General features: G+C 40.6%; 1 protein-coding gene across 6 annotated transcripts in view; it reads right to left on the bottom strand.

Annotated features, from left to right (window-relative positions):
- Positions 1-1,139: 1,139 nt before the first annotated feature.
- LOC117288793 (COP1-interactive protein 1-like) overlaps positions 1,140-20,893 on the bottom strand; it is a 74,375-nt gene continuing 54,621 nt past the window's right edge. For 5 of the 6 annotated variants that reach the window (XM_033769632.1, XM_033769630.1, XM_033769631.1 and 2 more), the window contains 20 exons: positions 20,578-20,682; positions 19,599-19,661; positions 18,994-19,236; positions 18,322-18,564; positions 17,407-17,637; positions 16,241-16,324; positions 15,297-15,539; positions 14,287-14,454; positions 13,585-13,752; positions 12,689-13,024; positions 12,113-12,280; positions 10,611-10,862; positions 9,605-9,772; positions 8,834-9,085; positions 7,483-7,655; positions 6,811-6,885; positions 6,036-6,200; positions 4,930-5,158; positions 4,374-4,520; positions 1,140-2,268 (listed from right to left, as the gene is read on the bottom strand). In XM_033769632.1, the coding sequence (XP_033625523.1) occupies positions 2,074-2,268; positions 4,374-4,520; positions 4,930-5,158; positions 6,036-6,200; positions 6,811-6,885; positions 7,483-7,655; positions 8,834-9,085; positions 9,605-9,772; positions 10,611-10,862; positions 12,113-12,280; positions 12,689-13,024; positions 13,585-13,752; positions 14,287-14,454; positions 15,297-15,539; positions 16,241-16,324; positions 17,407-17,637; positions 18,322-18,564; positions 18,994-19,236; positions 19,599-19,661; positions 20,578-20,682 (3,708 nt within the window). In that variant the 3' untranslated portion in view covers positions 1,140-2,073. Of the gene's footprint in view, positions 2,269-4,365; positions 4,521-4,929; positions 5,159-6,035; positions 6,201-6,810; positions 6,886-7,482; positions 7,656-8,833; positions 9,086-9,604; positions 9,773-10,610; positions 10,863-12,112; positions 12,281-12,688; positions 13,025-13,584; positions 13,753-14,286; positions 14,455-15,296; positions 15,540-16,240; positions 16,325-17,406; positions 17,638-18,321; positions 18,565-18,993; positions 19,237-19,598; positions 19,662-20,577; positions 20,683-20,893 lie in introns of all 6 variants that reach the window. The other variant, XM_033769633.1, reaches the window with a different exon arrangement.

Here is a 20,893-nt window from a genome sequence, read left to right on the forward strand (position 1 = left end):
TCCTTGTTGATTCTGTAATTTGAGGAAATTAACGTAGGCTGGAGGAGGATGATTCAAAAGAGGGGGCTATCAGAAGAAATTTGTACACAGTTTGCCATAGAAGGGACACAATATCCTGCCACACCTGTACCAATAATAACATTACTCAAATCTTCATGTAAAGTATAAGCATTTCAGATATTTATTGTGATCTTAAGAGACCATCATTGTTTTCAGAATGTCTGAATGTTAAATACACAATATTAAAAAAAGGAAATAAAAACTAAGTTAAACCTATTTTAAACAAGTCAAATTAATATAGCACAAAGCAAACCTAAGTTAACCTTTCTACCAAGAAAGATATTAATCAATTGAATGTCTATGTTATTTTGACATAAGTAAGGCACATTTTGGGACAAAGCTTCACTTCATGGAAAGTAAAGTTTAATAATACATCATTGATTTCTAAGGAAAAAAAGAACAAAGGTCCTTTTGTTCTGAAACATGAGTAAAACTTTGTGCGAACATTTTGGGGCAAAAGAAACCCGAAAGTTTGAGTAAGGCATAATTTATCACGCTCTACTCTCTTTATTATTCACCTGAACATGTAGATAAGACCGTGTAGATTTACATGCATTTCAAATAGCAAAGTTTATAACTCTTGCATGTGTAAGTCAAGTCCACAAGATATATTAGCTTAAAGCCATTATACACTTTCGGTAAACAGTATTGTTCAAGTCCCACACTTCGTGTATCACAACTTATATATAAAATAACAATCCTGTGGAAATTTAGGCTCAATCGGACATCGGAGTCGGGAGAAAATAACGGGAAAACCCACTCCTGTTTTCGCGCGTTTCGCCGTGTCATGACATTGGTGTTTATAACAAATCCGTAATTCTCGCTAACGAGAATTTATATTGTTTTGCCGTTTTCTCAAAAAGTAAAGCATTTCATGGACTAATATTTCAAGAGAAGTCTTTCACCATTACCTTCTGTAAACCCTGTAAAATATTTGTAAATCGGTGAACTTTTTTTTTCTTCTTCTGTACAGAAAGGATCCAATGGCTTTAAAATGAAGAACGTGGTAGTATATGTAAAGGTATTGGACGGATAGAACAAACAATTATTTCACAACATTGGGGGTCTTTGAATGTATCCCTGAGGCCACAAGGAATCTGGCTGTCACCCAGCGCATTCTGTGCATAGAGTAGTAAATCCTTGTCACCATTATAATAACCAAAAATAATTTACAGTAAAAAAAAGTATTAAACAATTATTGTTAAAATAATGTCCTATCATTTCATTAAAAAGAGTTTTTAAGAATCCTAAATTATTATTTGTCAAATATTTTATTTGAAATGGACGTGTGATTTATAGTATTCTTTTTACATATAATTATAAATAAAACTCCATTATATACAATATATAGACTACGAAACGGCAGAGGAAAAAGTTTATAAACTATGCAGTGTAACACTCTAGTAAATTCTAAAAAGTTGCCTCACCAAAATATAAATAAAAGTGCAAAGAAACTAAAATAAATGAGGCTGGAATTTTGAAAAGAAGTGTACAAGCTGTCATGGCCATGTGGCCTACTGCCACATCGGACTCAAGTCCTAATGGCCGATTGTTCAGTGAGTGACGGTTTGGATGTGATGGCACATGTGCTAATTGAACACGGCACTAGACCATAATAGACCGTAATGAATATGACGTCACTACTCAAATATCTGCCGTACAACATGGCGAATGTGAGTGTGTGCGTGGGGGTGCGCGTACATGTGCAGTAGAAATCAAACTGGGAACGCTGCGTGCTTACTTGATGTACGCGTTGAGACGCGCATACAGTTTGCCCTACAAGAGGGCGACTTTCATAGCAAAATAAGGGTTATTTAATTTGGTCTATTGCGTCTCTTAACCCAGGTGTATAAATGGAAACCTGAGCAGGCTGAGATAGTACTGTGTTGGGTTGGTCCTTATTTAAGCAGCTTGGGGTCATAGTAATTGTTTTAATCAGTTAATAGATACAGCAATTTCACCGTTAGTTATTTTTCTATTCTGCAAACCTTTTTCTTCACTTCACTCCGGTGGTCACTTGTGAGGGGAGGGGCTTCGTGATCTTCCCTGGTGCCTAGACAGCTCTTTCACCTTGTCTGACCAGAACTCACTGCTCTGCTGCAGCTGTACGGACAGGTCGCCAACGCGCTGGATCCAGTAGGACTTATCCAGTGTGTTGGGGTCGCTGACCCCCGTGTCCTTAAGGGCGCTGTTCAATGCCAACTGAACCTGCAAAAAATTACAGGGTGGATTATGGATCAGAACTTGGAACATACTCTACAAAAACAAAACACAGCAGAGCTGTATGGGAAATTCCTGTGGCCTTTTTACAAAATAAATACCCCACCCAGAACTAAACCCTGATAATATAAAGGATACAGTACGATAAAAGAATAGGCCTGCAATATAAAAATTAAAAAGTAACCCCTAAAACGAAAAACACATTATCAATATAGCATTCTACCTTTGAAAACAAGTAAAACAATCTTTAGTGAAAAAAAGCTTAACTACGGAATACCCTAAAAGGGAAGGTATTTGTTTGGAAATAACTCTTGAAATTAATGGCATTCAAAACATTGCAGCTTACGATAGTATAAAGCATTTTGAGAAACATTTCACTTTGAAGTAATGTGGCCATGTAAAAAGGAATACTTTGCCTTTTATAGGCTTTATAACAATTATACAGATTCACAAAAGAAAAATCAAATGATACATGCAAAATATAATGCCTGATATATAAACCTTGGGATTCCATTATTAATAATAATAGTAATAATAATTGTGGCTTCTTGTATAGCGCACATGTCTGTCACCCAGTGCCGCTCCTGTAACATATAGTATATCCTGCAAGATTTGGGACTACGTTTGAATTATGAGACCCAATTCTGATAGCACCATGTAATGCTTTACAAGATGCTGTACTTGGCACAATTTGCTGCCGATCGGATCAGGAACACCGGGGCGAACCCCTTCTCTTTTCACTAAGTGCACTGGGTTCTTTTACATATTGATGATGAAATAATCTACAAAGATAAAAAATGTTCCTCTTTGAATGATTCTAAAACTGAAATCTTATTCCTTATTCCAAACTAAGCCTTAGGTCATCTGTGAGGTGGAATTTACTTGAAAATAAATCCAACAATGACAGGATGGATAAAAACCATTCTTCATTAATATGTAAAAAATGTCACATCATTCAAAAAGCATCACAGTGAAAAGAGTGACAATACACAAAAATATAAAAGCAGGGAGATAGCAAAGAGATATTTAGGATTAAATTCAAGATTCAACATACATGTATAACATGTATTAGGGAAAAAGTTTCCATAATCAGGGATGTGGAATTTCCTTGAAAAGAATCCAACAATGACAGGATGAATAAAAAGCATTCTTCATTAATATGTACAAAATGTCACATCATTCAAAAAGCATCACAGTGAAAAGAGTTATAATGCACACAAATAATAAAAGCAGGGAGATAGCAAAGAGATATTTAGGATAGGTCGATCCATTAAGCTCCGCCCCATTGCATATTGATCAATCACAACCCATTGCACCACCAAAAAGTTGACAAAATAAAGTCTGACATGCGTGTGCGTATGCTTGGTGCGCACGGCAGAGTTGTGCAGAATTGCATTGGAGAGGCTCACGTGTTCTTGCTCACCCGTGCGTCATGGGCGGAGCCAATGGTTTGGTCTATTAAATTCAAGATTTAACATAATAGGGAAAAAGTTTCCATAATCAGGGAGATTTTGTACAAAAATCTAAGAAATTTTTAGAAATTTTTTCAACATAAAACAGGGTGAAAGTTTCCACAATTGGGGAGATTTGTCCAACCTACTCTTGCTCTTAAATTTTAAAGAAACAAATTAACATTAACTTGCAAAAAAACGCACACACCAAAACAAGAGAATACACATAAATCACTACAATAAAAACCAAATGCAATAATATAGACCAGCCAAAAGTGATGAAGCTTAAGCAAAATTGTTAGGCTCTATTTAAGCGAACAGGTAGCACAATGGTAATATAAGCTGCTGTGGCTCAATATGCAGCCAATCAAACCATGAACACCGGGGCAAACCCCTTTCTCTTATTGTTAAGTGCACTTGTTTCTTTTACACAGGACCAATGGCTTTTTGTTCCAGCCAAAGGACGAAGCAATCATGGGTAAGTCTTTCTTCAGGACACAGTCATGACTGGGATTCGAACCCATACTCGGCTGATCAGAAACACCAGAGCTTTAGTCCGATGCTCTAATCTGCTCGATCACGACAACCCATAGAATGAATTTGGGGGATTTATATTTTTGGGGGAGTGACATACATTTGTACCTTGTCTTTGCTTTGGCGTTGTCGTCCTTTCTCCACAGCAGCCCCTGAGGTGTAGGCTGAGTCTGTAAGACCGCTCTGCGTGTACGTCCCTTCACCACGCCGTGGTGTGGTACCATTCACTGATCGCTGGTACTTATCCGACTCCAACTAAAGGTTAATTAAATGAACAGATTAGGAGATTTAAAATACTTTTTAATTCCTGTATGTTTTATTAAATGTTAAATTTGTATCAAGGAAAAAGAAAATAGATTGTTGCTATAATATGCGCTACTAAGCTAAATCAATCACAAGAATCGTCACTGCCTGCACAGGTACCATTCAACCCTTGGGTGGAGAGAAGCATTTAGAAGTATTGCTCAGCGATACAACTGTCATGACCGGGACTCGAACCTACACTCTGCAGAGCAGAAACACCAGAACAGAGCTTGAGTTTGGTGTTCTTATCTGCTCAGCCACGACAACCCCCCCACCCCCCTATTATAGTTAAGCACCTTGTTAACAAGTGCCTGTCAAAAGTTTAGGACAAATTTGAAGTTGAGTATTATGCGATCCTCACCTGTGCTTTGAGGTTGTTTATAGCCTGCTCCCTGCTATCAAGTTGCATCTGTAGCTTCTGTCTACTCAATCTCTCCTGATCCATCTCCGACCTCTGTCTGACCGTCTCTTGCTTCAGGGCTTGTATCTGTTTGTTCAGTTGCTGGATGGTAGAGACGTTGGCTTGGAGTCGGGCGTGGAGGTCCTCGATGGTAAACAGCTTCTCTGAGATCTCCTGCTCCTGGTCGGTCCTGGGGGGGAAGAACGTGAAAGTAATGGTTAGTAGGATTTGAAACTTTGCATGGTGGAAGCATGTGTTTTTGTGTATTGCACATAAAAGAACCCAGTGCGCTTTATTGTAAAGAAAAGGGGTCCGCCCTGGTGTTCCTGGTCTGATCGGCAACATACTGCACCACAGCACCTTGTAAACCATTAAATGGTGCTACATGTACTGTATGTAAAGGAGTTGGGGTCGATTTCATAAAGATAGTCCTAACTTAGGTCTAGTCCTAGGACTCTTGAGGAGTAAGTAAAAAACTTGAGGCTAGTCCTAAGTAAGGACGAGCCTATCTCAAGATAAGACTAGTCTTAACTCTTTGTGAAATCAACCCTATGTCTCATACAGTGTACTTCAAAACTTAGCTCCACATAGCACAAAGCTAGGAATGTGATAATTGCTATAATAAGAACTTAGTACTATTATTTAAAGGCAGTGGACACTATTGGTAATTACTCAAAATAATTATTAGCAGAATACCTTACTTGGTAACGAGTATTGGAGAGCAGCTGTTGGTAGTAAATATTCTTGTGAGAAACGGCTCCCTCTGAAGTAACGTAGTTTTCAAGAAAGAAGTAATTTTCCTCAAATTCGATTTCGAGACCCCAGATTTATATTTTGAGGTCCCGAAATCAAGCATCTGAAAGCACACAACTTCGTGTGACAAGGGTGTTTTTTCTTTCACTATTATCTAGCAAATTTGACGACCAATTGAGCACAAACTTTCACAGGCTTGTTATTTTATGCATATATTGAGATACACCAAGTGGGAAGACTGGTCTTTGACAGTTACCAATAGTGTCCAGTGTCTTTAAGAAACACAAATAATCTTCATTCAGTCTCAGGCTTACTCATGTTCCTCCAGTCTGCTCTTGAGTTGTTGTAGAAGCAGCTGTTGATGTGATGAGTGGCTCTGGAGTGCTTTGAAGCGCTCAGCAGCTACCCTCAGATCCTCATTCTCCAGCTTGAGACGATTGACCGTCTGCTGGAGGACCTCACCACTCTCCAGGAGCTGACTATAGAGGGGGCAATTTATATAACCCAATGATTTTAAATTGAACTGAAATGTTTGATTAAAAATCACGTTTGATTAAAAACAGCTTCAGGGCTGATACAATTCAAATTACTCTAAAACAAAATTTATAAAATATATTAAATTTACCACTAAAATTATTTTTTAAAAACTGAGAGAGAATAGTATAAATAACAATGATAACAACAATAGCACCTTCAGAAGAAAGTATCTAAGCACTTAGAAGAACAACAAGAAAATTACAAATGTATGATGTACAGAGTATAAAATATACAGCAAACAAAAATAACTTATTCAAGTGTTGAATAAAAAATAAACAGACAATTAGTTAACAATATTGCACATAAACAAGCATACAGAAAGACAATAACACAAAAATAGAAAACATTCATAAAACAGCACAAAACAGAAATGGATGATAGTTCAAAATCTCTGGGATTCGAACACACACTCCGCTGGCTTAACCACCAGCACTTGAATTTGATGCTCTAAACCAGTCGGTCATGACAACAGTGCCAATGTAACTTGACACAAAACCTTCAATGTATCACCATGGTTTTGTCATTTGTTTCACTCATACTATTCCAACTTACTCTTTGTCATTGTTGAGGGTTCGTATTGTTTGATTCTGCTCTTTGATCTTGGCTCCCAGCTTCTCGTTGGCATCTCTGAATGACAAAATAACAGTAGGGTGAAATTACAAAAGAAAAAAGTTTCATAGATCAGCTCTAGCACAAAAGCTCCAGTAGCTGAGCACAACAAAATCATCTTAAAAAAAGATCACCACCAGCCAAAAAACAATGGCTGTGACTGGTATTCAGCTAACTTTTGGGTAGCAGGAAACTGTTAAGCAATGTTTTTTAAGCAGCTTTAAGAAATTGATCCTTGGATTCAATGGTAACATTTTCATGGGGGGGGGGTGGCTAAGACATAATTTGGTGGGGTGGGGGCTTTCTAATCAATCAAATAATTCATTTGTGCACAAATATTTTTTTTTTTTTGGGGGGGGTGCAAGGGTGGGAGGGGCGAGCATGCTGAACAGGGGGGGGGGGCTTCATGTTAAGCAGTTTCACAGGGCAGTCAAATCAACCCAATTTTGGGACTGTGTGTATGACACCACATTCGAGTTTGTTAATACACACTATGTGACCTTAAACACATCTTTATGAAAGTTAAAGTTGTGACAAAAATAAAGTTTGTGAAGACAACTCTGAACTTAAGTATGCCCTAACTGCAGTCTTGTTTCTTGTAATCCAGCAACTCACTTCTGGCTTTGCACCCATGAGTTGACGTTAGAGACGACCAGTTCACTCTCGCTGTGCAGACGGTCCCCATTGGACCTGGCCTCCTCTAGTGACGTCCTAAGACGCTCATTCTCCTTGCATCGCTCAAGATACTTCTGCTTGGTGTCGTTGGCCTCTTTCTGTAGTTTGTCACTCTGGTGCCAAAAACGAAGAAAAAGAAAAAGTCAAAATATTTGAAATAAAAGTTGCGTTCCCCTTAAGGATCCCTCTGCTGCTGCTTCCCAGGCAGATGTAGGTTGAATGGCATCTGACTTGCAACCCTCAAACAAAGATAATCACAAAATAGGGAAACTGGCAACATAATAATAACAGTCATAATAATGTAAGCAAAGATCGGAGCGCTTTACAATTTACAAAAAAACAGTTCAAGCAAAAACAAACACAAAATGGCCGGATTAAACAAATAAATGAGTTTTGAGTATATTTTTGAACACCTCCAGTGTGTTGGCTTCCCGGATGTTACGGGGAAGGGAATTCCAGAGCCGGGGAGCAGCGGCTTTAAAAGCATTATCTCCCGTGCGAGATTTAGTTTTGGTGATGTGAAGAAGTGTTTTGTCGTACGATGAACGGGTGGCATAGACGGATGAGTTGAAAGAAATGGGTTCTTGAAGATAAGGCTAGATGGCTTAGTTGGTAGAGCGCTGACACATTATTCCAGAGGTCACAGGCTCAAGTTCCTCCCTAGTCAAGTTTTCTTTGTTCAACCCCAAATTATTCAAAAATTACCCAGTGAGTTTGTCTTTATAACTTGAAATTATATCCAAAATATCCAAAGTGAATCCAAAGTGTCATTACCGAGTATCAAACCAACACTCTGCCGCTGACAACAGCCAAGCTTGGGTCCGATGAACAGCCCACTTGGCCAAAACGCGCCACATAGGTTTGTGAGATCGGCAGCTGAAGGGCACAAGTGACATGAATGGGTATCAACCCCACACTCTGTTGCTGACAACAGCCAAGCTTGGGTCCGATGAACAGCCCACTTGGCCAAAACGCGCCACATAGTTTTGTGAGATCGGCAGCTGAAGGGCACAAGTGTCATGAATGGGTATCAACCCCACACTCTGTTGCTGACAAGGTCCAGTATTTCGGGAATCTGTTGTCTGCCGCTTCCCAGGTTGAGATACCTGGCTACACAGCAGATAACTGTTGAATGGGTTCGGACTGACATCCCTAACAAAGATATTGACAAAATAGGGAGACCAGCAATATAGGTCTAGAGCGCCGACACGGTAATCCGGAGGTCGGTGGTTGAAGTCCTACTCTAGTCAATTTTTCTTTGTTCAATCCCAAATCATAAATAAATCCTCACCTCGTCAATCCGCTGCCTGAACTTCTCCTGAAGCGATGCAACCTCCACCTTCAAGACGACGATCTGTTCCTCCCTCATGGCGACCTCCTGAACGCTGTAGCGATGCTTCTCATTGGCCTGGCTCAGCTTGTTGCTCACCTCCTGGATGTGTGTCTCGTAGTTACGCACCTCGTTCTCACTCTGACGGTTCAGATCCTGCACTTTCTGAATCTCACCACGGAGTTTGCGCATCTTGTCTTCGTAGATACCGACCTTTTCATAATCATACAATCAAAGGTCGCAGATGTAAAAGCAATCAGTTTGTTTGCCAAATTTTTCTTGGGGGTTATTCTTTGTGAAAAATAAATCTTGTGCATTGGCTTGAAAAACGTTTGAGGAAATCCTGATGTGGCATTTTGGTGTGAAAGGTAACCTCATTCTGGGAAGCTTCAATTTGTTTGTGCTTAGCTACTTTACATTTGTGTGCTTAAAGAGCGCTATGAAATGTAGTCCCGAGCCCATGGCTCTGCTCACTGTGCAATTCTGCGCTTACGACCTATAAAATCCTTACAAGGCACTGTAAGCCCAGTGTCCTGTGGCAATCAGCGTGTTGCCTCACATTTCTAATGACTTTGACATTTACTGGGCCGAACATCAAAGCACTGCTTGGCATAAATTCCTTTTAGTGAGCAAAATTACTTAGGAACCAGACAAAAAACAGTGTTCATTTCATGGTTAATTGTCTATGCTTAACAACAATTTCTTTGTGCTAAGCGTATTTGTTGGACTGACCTCTTCAGATAGTGATTGATTCTGCTTATCGGCTCTTGATAGTTCATTTTGTAGCTTAGCAGCGAGTGTAGCTCTCTCTCCTAGCTGGTTCATGGCTTCCTTATGCTGGCCCTGTACTTCACTCAGCTGCACTCTCATATCACGGACCTGCTGCTGGTTCTCTATTAACTGAAAAGATCATTACATTTTATTTTACCGAAAGCTGGACAAACTTATTTAACTAGATAGGTTGGTTGGAGCACCATAAATGAAAGGCAGCTTGAATGGGTCGTTTGTCAAGGCAGCTTGTGTATGGGATGCCAGAGGGATGCCATCGTTGCGTGGGCCGACCAAAGATGCGCAGGGTAAACAACATCCGACAATGGTCAGGTTGTGATACCACCGAACTTGGAGCAGCTGCACTGAAAAGACAGGCTGTGGTGGGGGCGGTACCAGTGATTAACTCGGGGTTCAAGTTCAGGAGGAGACCACGGGCAAATGCCTGCGTCTACTAGAGAGAGAAGGATAGAGTGCCGTGTACATGAGTTGTAGAGTTGCTGGACTCCTCTGATTGTACATTCACTTTGCAGTAACACCACGTGTTTATCTACTTTGCAGCGGCGCTAGACTGACTTTTCAAGAGAGCTATGCCACATAATGGGAGAGAAGAAATCTTTTGTAAGAACACTTGAATCGATCCACAGATGGCAATTTGCTAAAAATTTAGATCAAAGTTTGAAATTTCTCATTCCAGGGGTGGATTTCACAAAGAGTAAAGACTAGTCTTATCTCGAGTTGGGACGAGTTACTCATCTTGACTTAGGAATAGCCACATATTGTGTCCTAGGACTGGTCCTAAAGTTAGAACTAGTCCTAACTCTAGTCAAAAATCTTTGTGAAATAGACCCCTGCAAAACAAAGCATAAGCCCTTTAAAAGACCCTGGCTTTGGTTTGGGCTCTGACTTGGAAGTTTTCTCTTACTGTGTCTATCAAGAGTTTCCTATTATTTCTCTGACCGACACTCACCTCAGCATGAGCGCTTCGATACTCCTCCTGGCTCCTCTCCAGATCGGCCTGCAGCTGAGTCAACGTCTCCTCGTAGCGGGACACGGACTGCGCATGACGACGATTCTGCTGCTCCGAAGTCTCTAGGTTCATCCGGACGACGTGGAGTTGGCCCTCCCTTTCACTCAGGTCCTCACTGAGACCGCGGAGTTTGGACTGTAAGGAGGCTAGCTCCTCCTCTAGGGTGGTGATCTGGTTGTCCTTTTCAAACATCTGGGAAAATTAAAAGCAGCTCCGTCAAGATATCTCATGATTGGAATAGTTTCCTTATTGATTGAATACAGTTTGATGATAATAATTATAACTAGAAATTGAGAGTTTGTGAACAAACTCTAGGTGTTCGGTTTCCGGGAGTAAAAGCCTGGTTTTAAAAACAAATATTGCACCTTGCTTTGTTCTCAAGATTTGTAATATGATCAAAATTGCAAATATTGTCAAAACAACATGATGACGTCTTCATGACGTCATTTCGAGTTCAAGAAGTTAACGTTCTTGAATAACAATACACCAAGTTTCACCTCAGTCGATACCACGTGACACATGACGACCTCATCAAGGTAAGACAGCACAGACATGTTGCTATAATGAAGGAGATTATGTATACCTTTTTGAAACAATTGTCCTAAACTCTGACACAACATCTAGTAAAAGTATTTTTTTAGATGTTAATCTGCCGCTAGAGAGCGCACTTATTTTTTTTGTGACTCTGATCAGTATTATTTTTTTAAATAAGACGTTTGCCAGACTTGTATTATGTGATTGTATAAAAAGGTGCACATTTCAACCTTTTCAAAGCAATTTACAGTCACTTCCGATTAAGACAGATCAAAAGGTCAAGAAAAGGTCACCAACATATCCATTTTTGTGAAGTTTGTAAAACCCTTTCATATGATGTGTAGATTGTCAAAATAGCATATGTGGTTGAGGAAATATGAACTTATGTATTAACGTCTGAAGAGCAGACTAACTAACGGAATGGGAAATGTATGTTGAACGCCTCGAACACAGACAATACCGAAACTACATCACGCGCTCTATGGGGCCGGATGAGCACATGCAAACACTACACGTGTGCGCTACACATGTTGTATGTGTACAATCTTTACATATGACAAATGGGGAAATTTCGTAGTTCTTTATACATGAATTTTTGAATTTTCAACCTCAATTTTGAACCGGAAGACAAGATCAAAATGGGGTCATGTCTGCAAGGCGTTTACAGAGTTTTTAACGACCTTTCCTAGATGTATCGATTGTAAGAATCCATCATGAGGTCAAAAGTTATGATTTTTTGAAATAATAAACTTTGAACTTTCATAACTCATGAAGGGTTAAATGTGCAATTGTGCAATTGTGCTGCTGTTTCGTTCCAGCTACATGTAATCTTTAGTGGTGTGTGACATAGATATGGAGATTCTGTACACAAAATTTTTAAAAGGGATCAGGGAAAATATCCGCCATACCATTGAGTCCGATTCTTTCATCTGTGATTTGAAAGATTCAGCCTCTTCCTCCAGCTCGCCCAGCTGTACTTTATACTCCTGCAGCTTTCTGCTAGCGTCGTCAAACCGCTGTCTCTCTGCGTGTAATTCCTCCCTCTGTTCCTGCAGCTCACTGCTCTGCTCTGAAAGCTGTAACAAGACAACATATTTGACAACTTGATATTTATAAAAGTTGCATCCCTTAAGGTGATCTGGTGGCTGTTGCTTCCCAGGTTGTATCATAAACTTGTATAAATAGTAACGTGCCTCTGGCTACCAGTACCATGAATATTCCGAGCTACATGTGATTGTAAAGCATAGGCACAAAAGCTCAAGGAAGCTCCAAATATGCAAAGTATTCAACGGTCAATTGGAATGGTGGTCTAGTGGTAATATCTGCTCTTGCAATGCAAAGGTCGTGAGTATGAATCCCACCCTGTGAATTTTGTTTCCACAGAACTCTAAGAAGTATACAGTGCTTAAGACACATCGGTGTATAAGGGTAAAAACATTCTTTATATTTGCTGCAAAATTGATAAAACATCAGGAAACACACACCTGCTCTTGCGCCGCCTTCAACTGCGCTTCCGCCTCCTTGCCTCGTTCACTCAACACCCTAGCCTCGCTCTTCCATCTCTCAAGCTCACCCGAGGCCTCTTCAAGCTCTTCCCTTGATCCTGCCAACTCCCTCTGGAGTCCCTCCACCATGCTCTGCTGTTCCTCGGCCTCCTCCTCCAGGAGTTGGATCTGGTCGCGTGCCGCTCGCAGCTCAGCCTGGAGACGTCGATTAAGCTGTTCGTGACGGACGACCTCGGTGACCCGGTTACTGAGCTGCTCCTGGGTGGATTGGAGGCTGCTCTCCATTAGGTTCAGCTTCTCTTCGTGATGTGCTAGCTGCGAATGTCGGAATGGAAATCAGAGTTAAATCTTAAAACACTTTATTTGGTTTTTACTGTGGATAAAATACAGTCTACCTTAAAGGGGTACTTGCCTTTAGATTGGACGCTACGGCATTGTACGGGCTATCAAAAGCATTATTTTGAAATAAAAATGGAAACAAAGATATTTTGAAATAGAATAAAAATGCTTTGCATGAATATTCTTTGAAATTGTGTGGCTTTTGTGTAACTTTATGACAGAAGGCACTCCACTATTATGAGGGACCAAGTTTGTGACACCAAAATGGCGGACTTGTGACACCAAAATGGCGGACTTTTGACACCAGAATAGTGGACAGCCCGCTATTTGTAGTTCAAGAGGCAAATGATGTGTTTTTAATCAATACTCAATATTCAGGTGTTTTGTGTGTGAGCAACTCTTGTAAAGAATCTGAACCAATTCCAAACAGCAACATTTTGAGAGATTTTAAGACAATGTGTTCCTTTAAATGAATTTAAAACAAATATAATTGTGTTCTGATCCTCCAGAGGGTGTAATAAAACTTGACCCAATACCTCTTGAGCTGCCTCTCTGTACTGCTGTCTGGCCTCAACAAGGTCTTCTTTCAGTTGCCTACCCTCCCCCTGCAGCTTAGAGTTGTCATTCTGCATCTGTCTCTCTCTGGATTGTACCTGGTGGATTTCCTCATTTAGGCTGTGGACTGCTGTTTCCAGACGTTCAATCTGTGTGCATGAAACAGCAGTTGCATTTTGAGATCAAAGGATTACCTCACAAACAGTGTAACTATATACAGCATTTGTTTGCCTGGTAACCCGTCTTTGTTTTGTGTATGCCTAGTAAAATTTGTGTGCTGTCCCGTTATAAATATCGAACAATGGGTGCGTTCGTTTAGGTTCCCTGGGTCGACCCCGGTCTATCCCGGTACGTTCGCATAGCTTTGACGGGCTCACCTGGGTCAGCCCCCAGTGCCCTGCTTGTGGAGTGGGTCACTTGGGGGTGACCTGAGGTGCATGCCGTCACCACGAGAGCGCGAATGTGATCGTTCGATTAGCTCTTGTCAGGGGCTCCCCCGAGTGAGCACTGCAGGGTACACCCAGGGAAGCTTAACGAACGCACCCAGAATAGAAGCCTTGCAACAGCTGCAATCATGGATGTCAAAGGATGATAGGTCTTTCTTGACTTCAGTAAAAAACTGAATATTGCAAAATGTTTTAAAAGAAAACAAATCATGTTAAAAAAAGCAACTCCGAGTTTACCTCATCCACTTTCATCTTGATGTTATCTTTAGCCGATGATAACTCTGCATCTTTCTTGGTGATGACTTCCCTCTTCTTCTCTAGTTCCTGGGCCAGGACTTTAGCGGACCTCTTGGCATCAGACAGGCCAGACTCAAGCTGCTTCTGCTGATCTTCAAACTTCAAGATCTGCCGATAGTCAAGACATTTATGTGAGGGTTTGGAGACCACTTAGAGACCACAGCAACTGAAACAGTATGGTACTAAAATCCACAAAGCGGCCACAAACGGTCGCAATATTATAACATCAGCTGCTCAAATAATGCGTTAAAAAAAAGTTTGCCAATTGAGTTGACAATTTTCAATGTTTCCCACATAAACATAGAATCTACTTAAAAACCATGTATTTCTGTTTTAGTGAGCCAAAACCATAGAGCTATATAAATTGAATAGAGCGCTAACACCCCGTTACACATGCACTAAGGTTTTGAAGCCATGTGGGCGCATCCATGTTTATGTACAAACCAATACAAAAGCTTGAAATTTTGTGCGGTAATTGTACGGCTATTTGCATGATAGTGCGTCTGTTCTTTTCCATGTGTCATTGAACCAAAAAATGCAGCAAATGTGAACGCACAATCTGCTGACGAGCATACAAACTTCGAGCGTCATGTTTAAAAGGTGCGTGTACTTTTTTTAGTACGACGTCAATCAGGTAGGGCTTACGGTTTTCGTAGCGCGCGGACGTACGCGAATGGGTAGTCGCATGTGAAATTTAAAAAAATCGCGGCTATGTGTGTTTATTTTAAAAACGCTTCAAAACGCAAAGCAAGTTAGCGCTCTAGTCAATAAACATAGTTCTATGGCAAAAACCAACAAGATCAGCAATGGCTTGGAGTATGGTGATGTTTATACAGAAATGAACGGTCACTTAAGGGTTTCGAAAAAATAAATAAATACAAAACAGGGTCCATTTACGAGGACGCCTATGGTTTCTCATAAAATCTCAGACTGAATCACATTACAAGTACCTCTGTTTTGTGCTTCTGGCTATTGGATGCCAGACTGAGCTGCTGCTGTTTCACAACTTTCTCCGAATCCTGTTGTTGCTTTTCCACTTCCTCCAGTCGCCCTCTTGTATCCTCTAGGTCAGAGGTCATATCCTCTAGCCGACCTCTCAGGTCAACCAGGTCTCTCTCCTTGCCAGAGAGGGCACTCTCCAAATGGCGAACATTGACTTGAAATTGTTGCATGTTTTCATCTCTTTCATTCACCTGTTGGTGTTAGATACTGACATTATGGAAAAGTTTCCCAATATGTGCATCCATACCTTTTGGTGCTTAAAGGCATTGGACAATATTGGTAGTTACTCAAAATAATTATCATAAATACAAGTAATGGGGAGAGGTTGATAGTATAAAACATTGTGAGAAACAGCTCCGTCTTGAGTGATGTAGTTTTCGAGAAAGAAGTAATTTTCCACAAATTTGATTTCTAGACCTCACATTTAGAGTTTGAGGTCTCAAAATCAAGCATCTGAATGCACCACTTCGTGCAACATTTACATTAATAGTCGCAACTTCGGTGACCGATTGAGCTCAAATGTTCACATGTTTGTTATTTTATGCATATGTTGAGATACACCACATACATGCACATGTACATATTTAATGAAATGTAATCTTATGCACCCTTGACACTTAATATGTTTTCATTAAAACAAATGTGACACTAATTTGGGAGTTTGATTTTAATAACATCTGGTACTAAGACTTGCTTAGTCACAAGTTACCACTTAAATTTGAGAATAACTTGTTCAGACTTCAGAGACAGTTGGCTACATCAAATGGTTCGGGGCAAGCTTTTGTACAGCAACCTCCAGGTGGGCAAACCCTAGTACCATTGTTCCAAAGACGTCTCTACACAAAAGCTTGCTCTGAATCATGTAAGCATAGCGATCTTCTCTGATGTATACCTCTTCTACGCTGTGCTTGTGGTCCTCCTTGTAAGACTTCAGATCAGCTTGGAGCTTGTGAGCTTGTTCCTGGAACTGGGCAGACTGTTGGTTAATAAAACAAAAACTGTAAGTTTTTAATTCAATTTTGTCGTGATAGTAGTGTGGATGTAGTGCCAGCTGTGATGGATTGGACAGAGGGAGCTGAGATAGATTAAGGAATGAATTAAGGCCAAGTAATCAGGGGAAATAATGTTGGAATCGTTTTGAGATGCCCTTTGGGTGTGAAGAGCACTATACAAAAACTGGTTGTTATCATTATTATTGTTATTATTGTCCAAAAGATAACCAATAAGAGACTGCTGAAAGTCCCCTTATTACGGTGAACTTGCTGAGGGTGCTTTAGGCATACAGAAAATCCCCTCCTGCCTTGTACGGGCGTTTTCACAAGAGGAGGCCATCCCTTACCACCAAGTGCAACATGGCATTGGATTGAACCACTTTGAGATCATACATGTGGAAAGTCTGTAATGACTATGACACCGAACAGAGGCGTTAAAGGAGCTTGAAAAGAGAGCATGCAGCTGGGTCTCAAGAAGGGGGGAGTTGGCTATGGATGTCTGAGTCCGGCAATGGCCCCTACTATCAATTCAATTTAAAGACACTGGACACTGTTGATAATTGTCAAAGACCAGTCTTCTCACTTGGTGTATCCCGACATATGCATAAAATAACAAACCTGTGAAAGTTTGAGCGCAATTGGTTGTCGAAGTTGCGAGATAATAATGAAAGGAAAAAACACCCTTGTCACACGAAGTTGTGTGCTTTCAGATGCTTGATTTCGAGACCTCAAATTCTAAATCTGAGGTCTCCAAATCAAATTTGCGGAAAAATACTTCTTTCTCGAAAACTACTTCACTTCAGAGGGAGCCATTTCTCACAATGTTTTATACTATCAACCTCTCACCATTACTGGTTACCAAGTAAGGTTTTATGCTAATAATTATTTTGAGTAATTACCAATAGTGTCCACTGCCTTTAACTCAATTCTATTTCATTAATACCACAAGGGAAATGGATTGGGTTAGACTTTTAAATGCTTTGGGTTGAGCAAGTAAAAAATAGATTAGAGCGTGATTTGAACTAACGATTTAATGTGCCTGCGAGTTGCCGACCCGACCACATACCTGTTGTTGTTTTTCCAGCAGTTTTTCTTTCAAGTTCTCGATGTTATCTTCGCCCGTCTCCAGTCTCTCCTTAGTGGTCCTCAACTCCCCCTGGCTCTTATCAAGCTCCTTGGTAAGGGTGTCTATCACCTTCTCTGCCTTCTCAGCGTGGTCTGTCTTATCGTTCAGCTGAAGCTCCAAGTCAGTGATGGACCGTCGTAGCCTCTCCGTCGTTTCATCTCGCTCTTTGATCTTTTTACGCCAAAAAAAGTTATATAAATTGAATTGTTCAAGTAACTGAAGTTATGCAATTAAAAAAGAATGACAGAGAGGAAAACAAAAACCATTACCTAACCTTTTTGATATTTGATTTTATCCTTGCCACAAAAAAGTGGACCAACTTTTGACAGCCTTTTTTCCCTCCTTCCTTTCAAGATTTTACAATCTTTGTACTTTATGAGAGAGGTGATTTTTGAGCATTAGTGGTGAAGAAATCAGTTAGTTTGTTTTAAAAAATATGATAGTTTAAAGATATCATTTGCAAAATTGATTTGTCATCCTAGGTTTTCTAATCTCACCCTGACTAATACTTGTGAATAAACATCATCGATGGATGGGCAACCGGCATACTGATCAAAACATCAAAGAGCTGTTATCGGTTGTTTTCATGACCAACAAAACTTCTAACAGATTTATAAGCATGGTGCTAAAATAAATACAAATTTTGAAAACATAAGGAAATATTGCAATCAATTAGTCTGGGGGAAAACATATATTTAGCCGTTGCAGGATGGGCCAACAAGCAACCTCTAGCGCCCTCCTCAAATGTTGCCATGCGCATAAGGACTTTGCCATCGTACATGTAGTCAGCAAATGGTACTGGAAAAAAACTCAAAACTAATTCTACTCAAAACGTCTAAGAGGCATTTCCCTCACCTTGCCCTGACACTCGGAGACTTGTTTCTCCAGGCCTCTTATCGTCATGGTAGAGCTTGTATCCGCTCTCTGGAGCTGCTCCACACTCTGGCTGTACCGCTCCTTGTAACTGCCCAGCTCTGTAGTCACCTCCTGGATGACGTACTGTGCATGCTGGAGCTGATCCTCCAGCTTGGCGATGTCCTGTCTGGCTCGGCTGTAGGAATCCTCCTGACGCTCGAGAGCACGGTTTGTCTGCTCGATCTGGATGAAAATATCAGATTTGTCACTTTGTGGTTTTATGAAGAAAAAAAAAGGAAACTGACTGGGACATGTATGCAAGTATATTCATACAATATCTTTCAATTTCAGTTGCAATAAACACAAAACAAACCATCAACCAAAGAAAACATGAATTCATTACACTGATTTCCATGGAATTTTGATCGTCATTAAAAGTTTTCAGGACTAACCCCAAAGATGATTAGAAACCCCAAAGTTACTTTAAAAAAGAAAGTTTTGAAGAAACCAACAAGCTACTCATAAGTTTCTCAAAAGGTTTCTTTGTCACTAAAAGTTTGATTTGATTTAAGTCTACTGCGTGAGCATAGGTGCATTCGCAAGATTATGCTGGCTAAGCAACAATTGTGTCAATAATATTTCTATGAAATTGATCCCTAGCTCCAATCTCACCCTCTCTGCAGCGTTCTTATGCAGCTGTTGTGTGTTGGCCAGGTCCCCCTTCAGACTCTCGATGGTGCCCTTATACTGCTGAGCCAACCCCTCGCTCCTATCCAGCTGGGACTGAGTGTCCTCTAGCTCGTGCTTGAGGTCGTTGACCTGCATGGAGTAGCTGCGAACGTCGTCGGTGTGGAGCTGCTTAGCGGCTTGGACGGAAGTCTGTTGGTGGCCGATCTCAGCCAGGTGGGTTTGACTCTGCGGCAGACAGAACAATACTATTACAAATTGCACCCCTCATAATATTATGATTTAAAATAATGAACACGACAACAACTTGGACACTTCCCACCAAAATGTGCATCTCTCAAGCTCTACTTATGTGAGCAGCATCACTAACGGCAGCCAAGCTTTCTCCTGATGACGAGCATAGTATAATGTTCGAAACGACAAAACCACACCGGCTCTTTTCAGAGCCAACAACTCCTCCAAAAGAGATTGCATACATGGTTATACCAACAAGTTCACTGTTTATCATGTTTATGGTTACTTCTTATCTTATTTTCCACACCATCATGACCATGCAAAGCTTCAAACACCATTTAAACAAACGTATGTACCTCCATCCTGGCAGCTTGATTCTGTTCTTGCAGCTGTTGTATCAGCTTCTCATCAGAAGCAATCTGTAAAAAACAAAAAAACAAAAACTGTCACATCAACAGTTTCCTCATGACACTTTTGTTGTGAGAAATAAACAAATTTAGTCAAAGTAGTTTTTGCAGTGGTATGGCCGTGTCCAAAACGATGACTTCAGCTACAGCTACGTCTAGATCAGCGTGTCTACCAGTGTTGAAGAATAGGCAAACGCGCGCGATCTAGCCGTAGCTGTAGCCGAAGTCGCCGTTTCAGACACGGCCTTAATATATATTTTTTTGTAGACCTTTATCACGGTGTGGCCATCTTGATTTTTTCTCCATTCCAACTCATTGCAACCATTGTGACCAAACTGAGGCTGGACGAAATAATAGTCTGGTGCCATGTTTGGGCAATCAATGATAGCATTCATAACTGTTATGGAAACATGGAACATGACCAAGATGGTGACAGCGTGATAAAGATCTACAGCAGTCAGAGGCGAGAGTCATTGCTGACAAAAAGGTCGGAAACTAGGTGCCACATGTTTGGTCTGTTGAAATGATGGCATGTAAACCTTTTGGTAACCCCTGGCGATTAAATTTCACAGAACTTCCAAGGACAGTGTCACGGGCACTAAAGAAGTAGATTTTAAAAAGAGCAGAACTAATTCACATTAAGTGGAAAAATAATGATTAATTTAGCCGAGTAGCGCATATTAATGTTGCACTGGCTGCATACTCCCCACCAGGGAGCTGAGATGGTTTAAGGAGTGATTGAAGGCCCAGTTACCAGGGGTAATAATGTGAAGCGCTTTGGGACGCCCTCCGGGTGTGAAAAGCGCTTTATAAAAACGGGTTCTTATTATTATTATTTGTTGCACCAGTCTAACCTAAAGAGTCTGAATTCAGATGAAAGAATGAAACGTCTAGAATGAAATGTCTCATCCCTCAGTAGTGTGTGTACCTTTCTTTGCCTTTGTGTCAGGTCATCCCTGAGGTCACGAGCTTCACCCTGAAGACCTTTAAGCGTTGACCTGGCTTCCTGCAGATCCTCCTCAAATGCTGCTAGCTGCATCAATCATAAAGTTCAGAAAAAAGGTCATCAACAAAGAATGATTGGCTTCTTGAAATGAATGAGGAACATTGTAATGATATGGCAATTCCATCCTTTGAGGACCCCTGATGGTGTCGAAGGGCCTCGTCAAACGAGGCAACTTTAACAGGGAACTTGGAGGCAAACAACTGCAGTGCACTTTGGTCATGTTGGTAGCATATGAGTC

Source organism: Asterias rubens, chromosome 4 (assembly GCF_902459465.1).
Source record: "Asterias rubens chromosome 4, eAstRub1.3, whole genome shotgun sequence".
NCBI lineage: Eukaryota > Metazoa > Echinodermata > Asteroidea > Forcipulatida > Asteriidae > Asterias > Asterias rubens.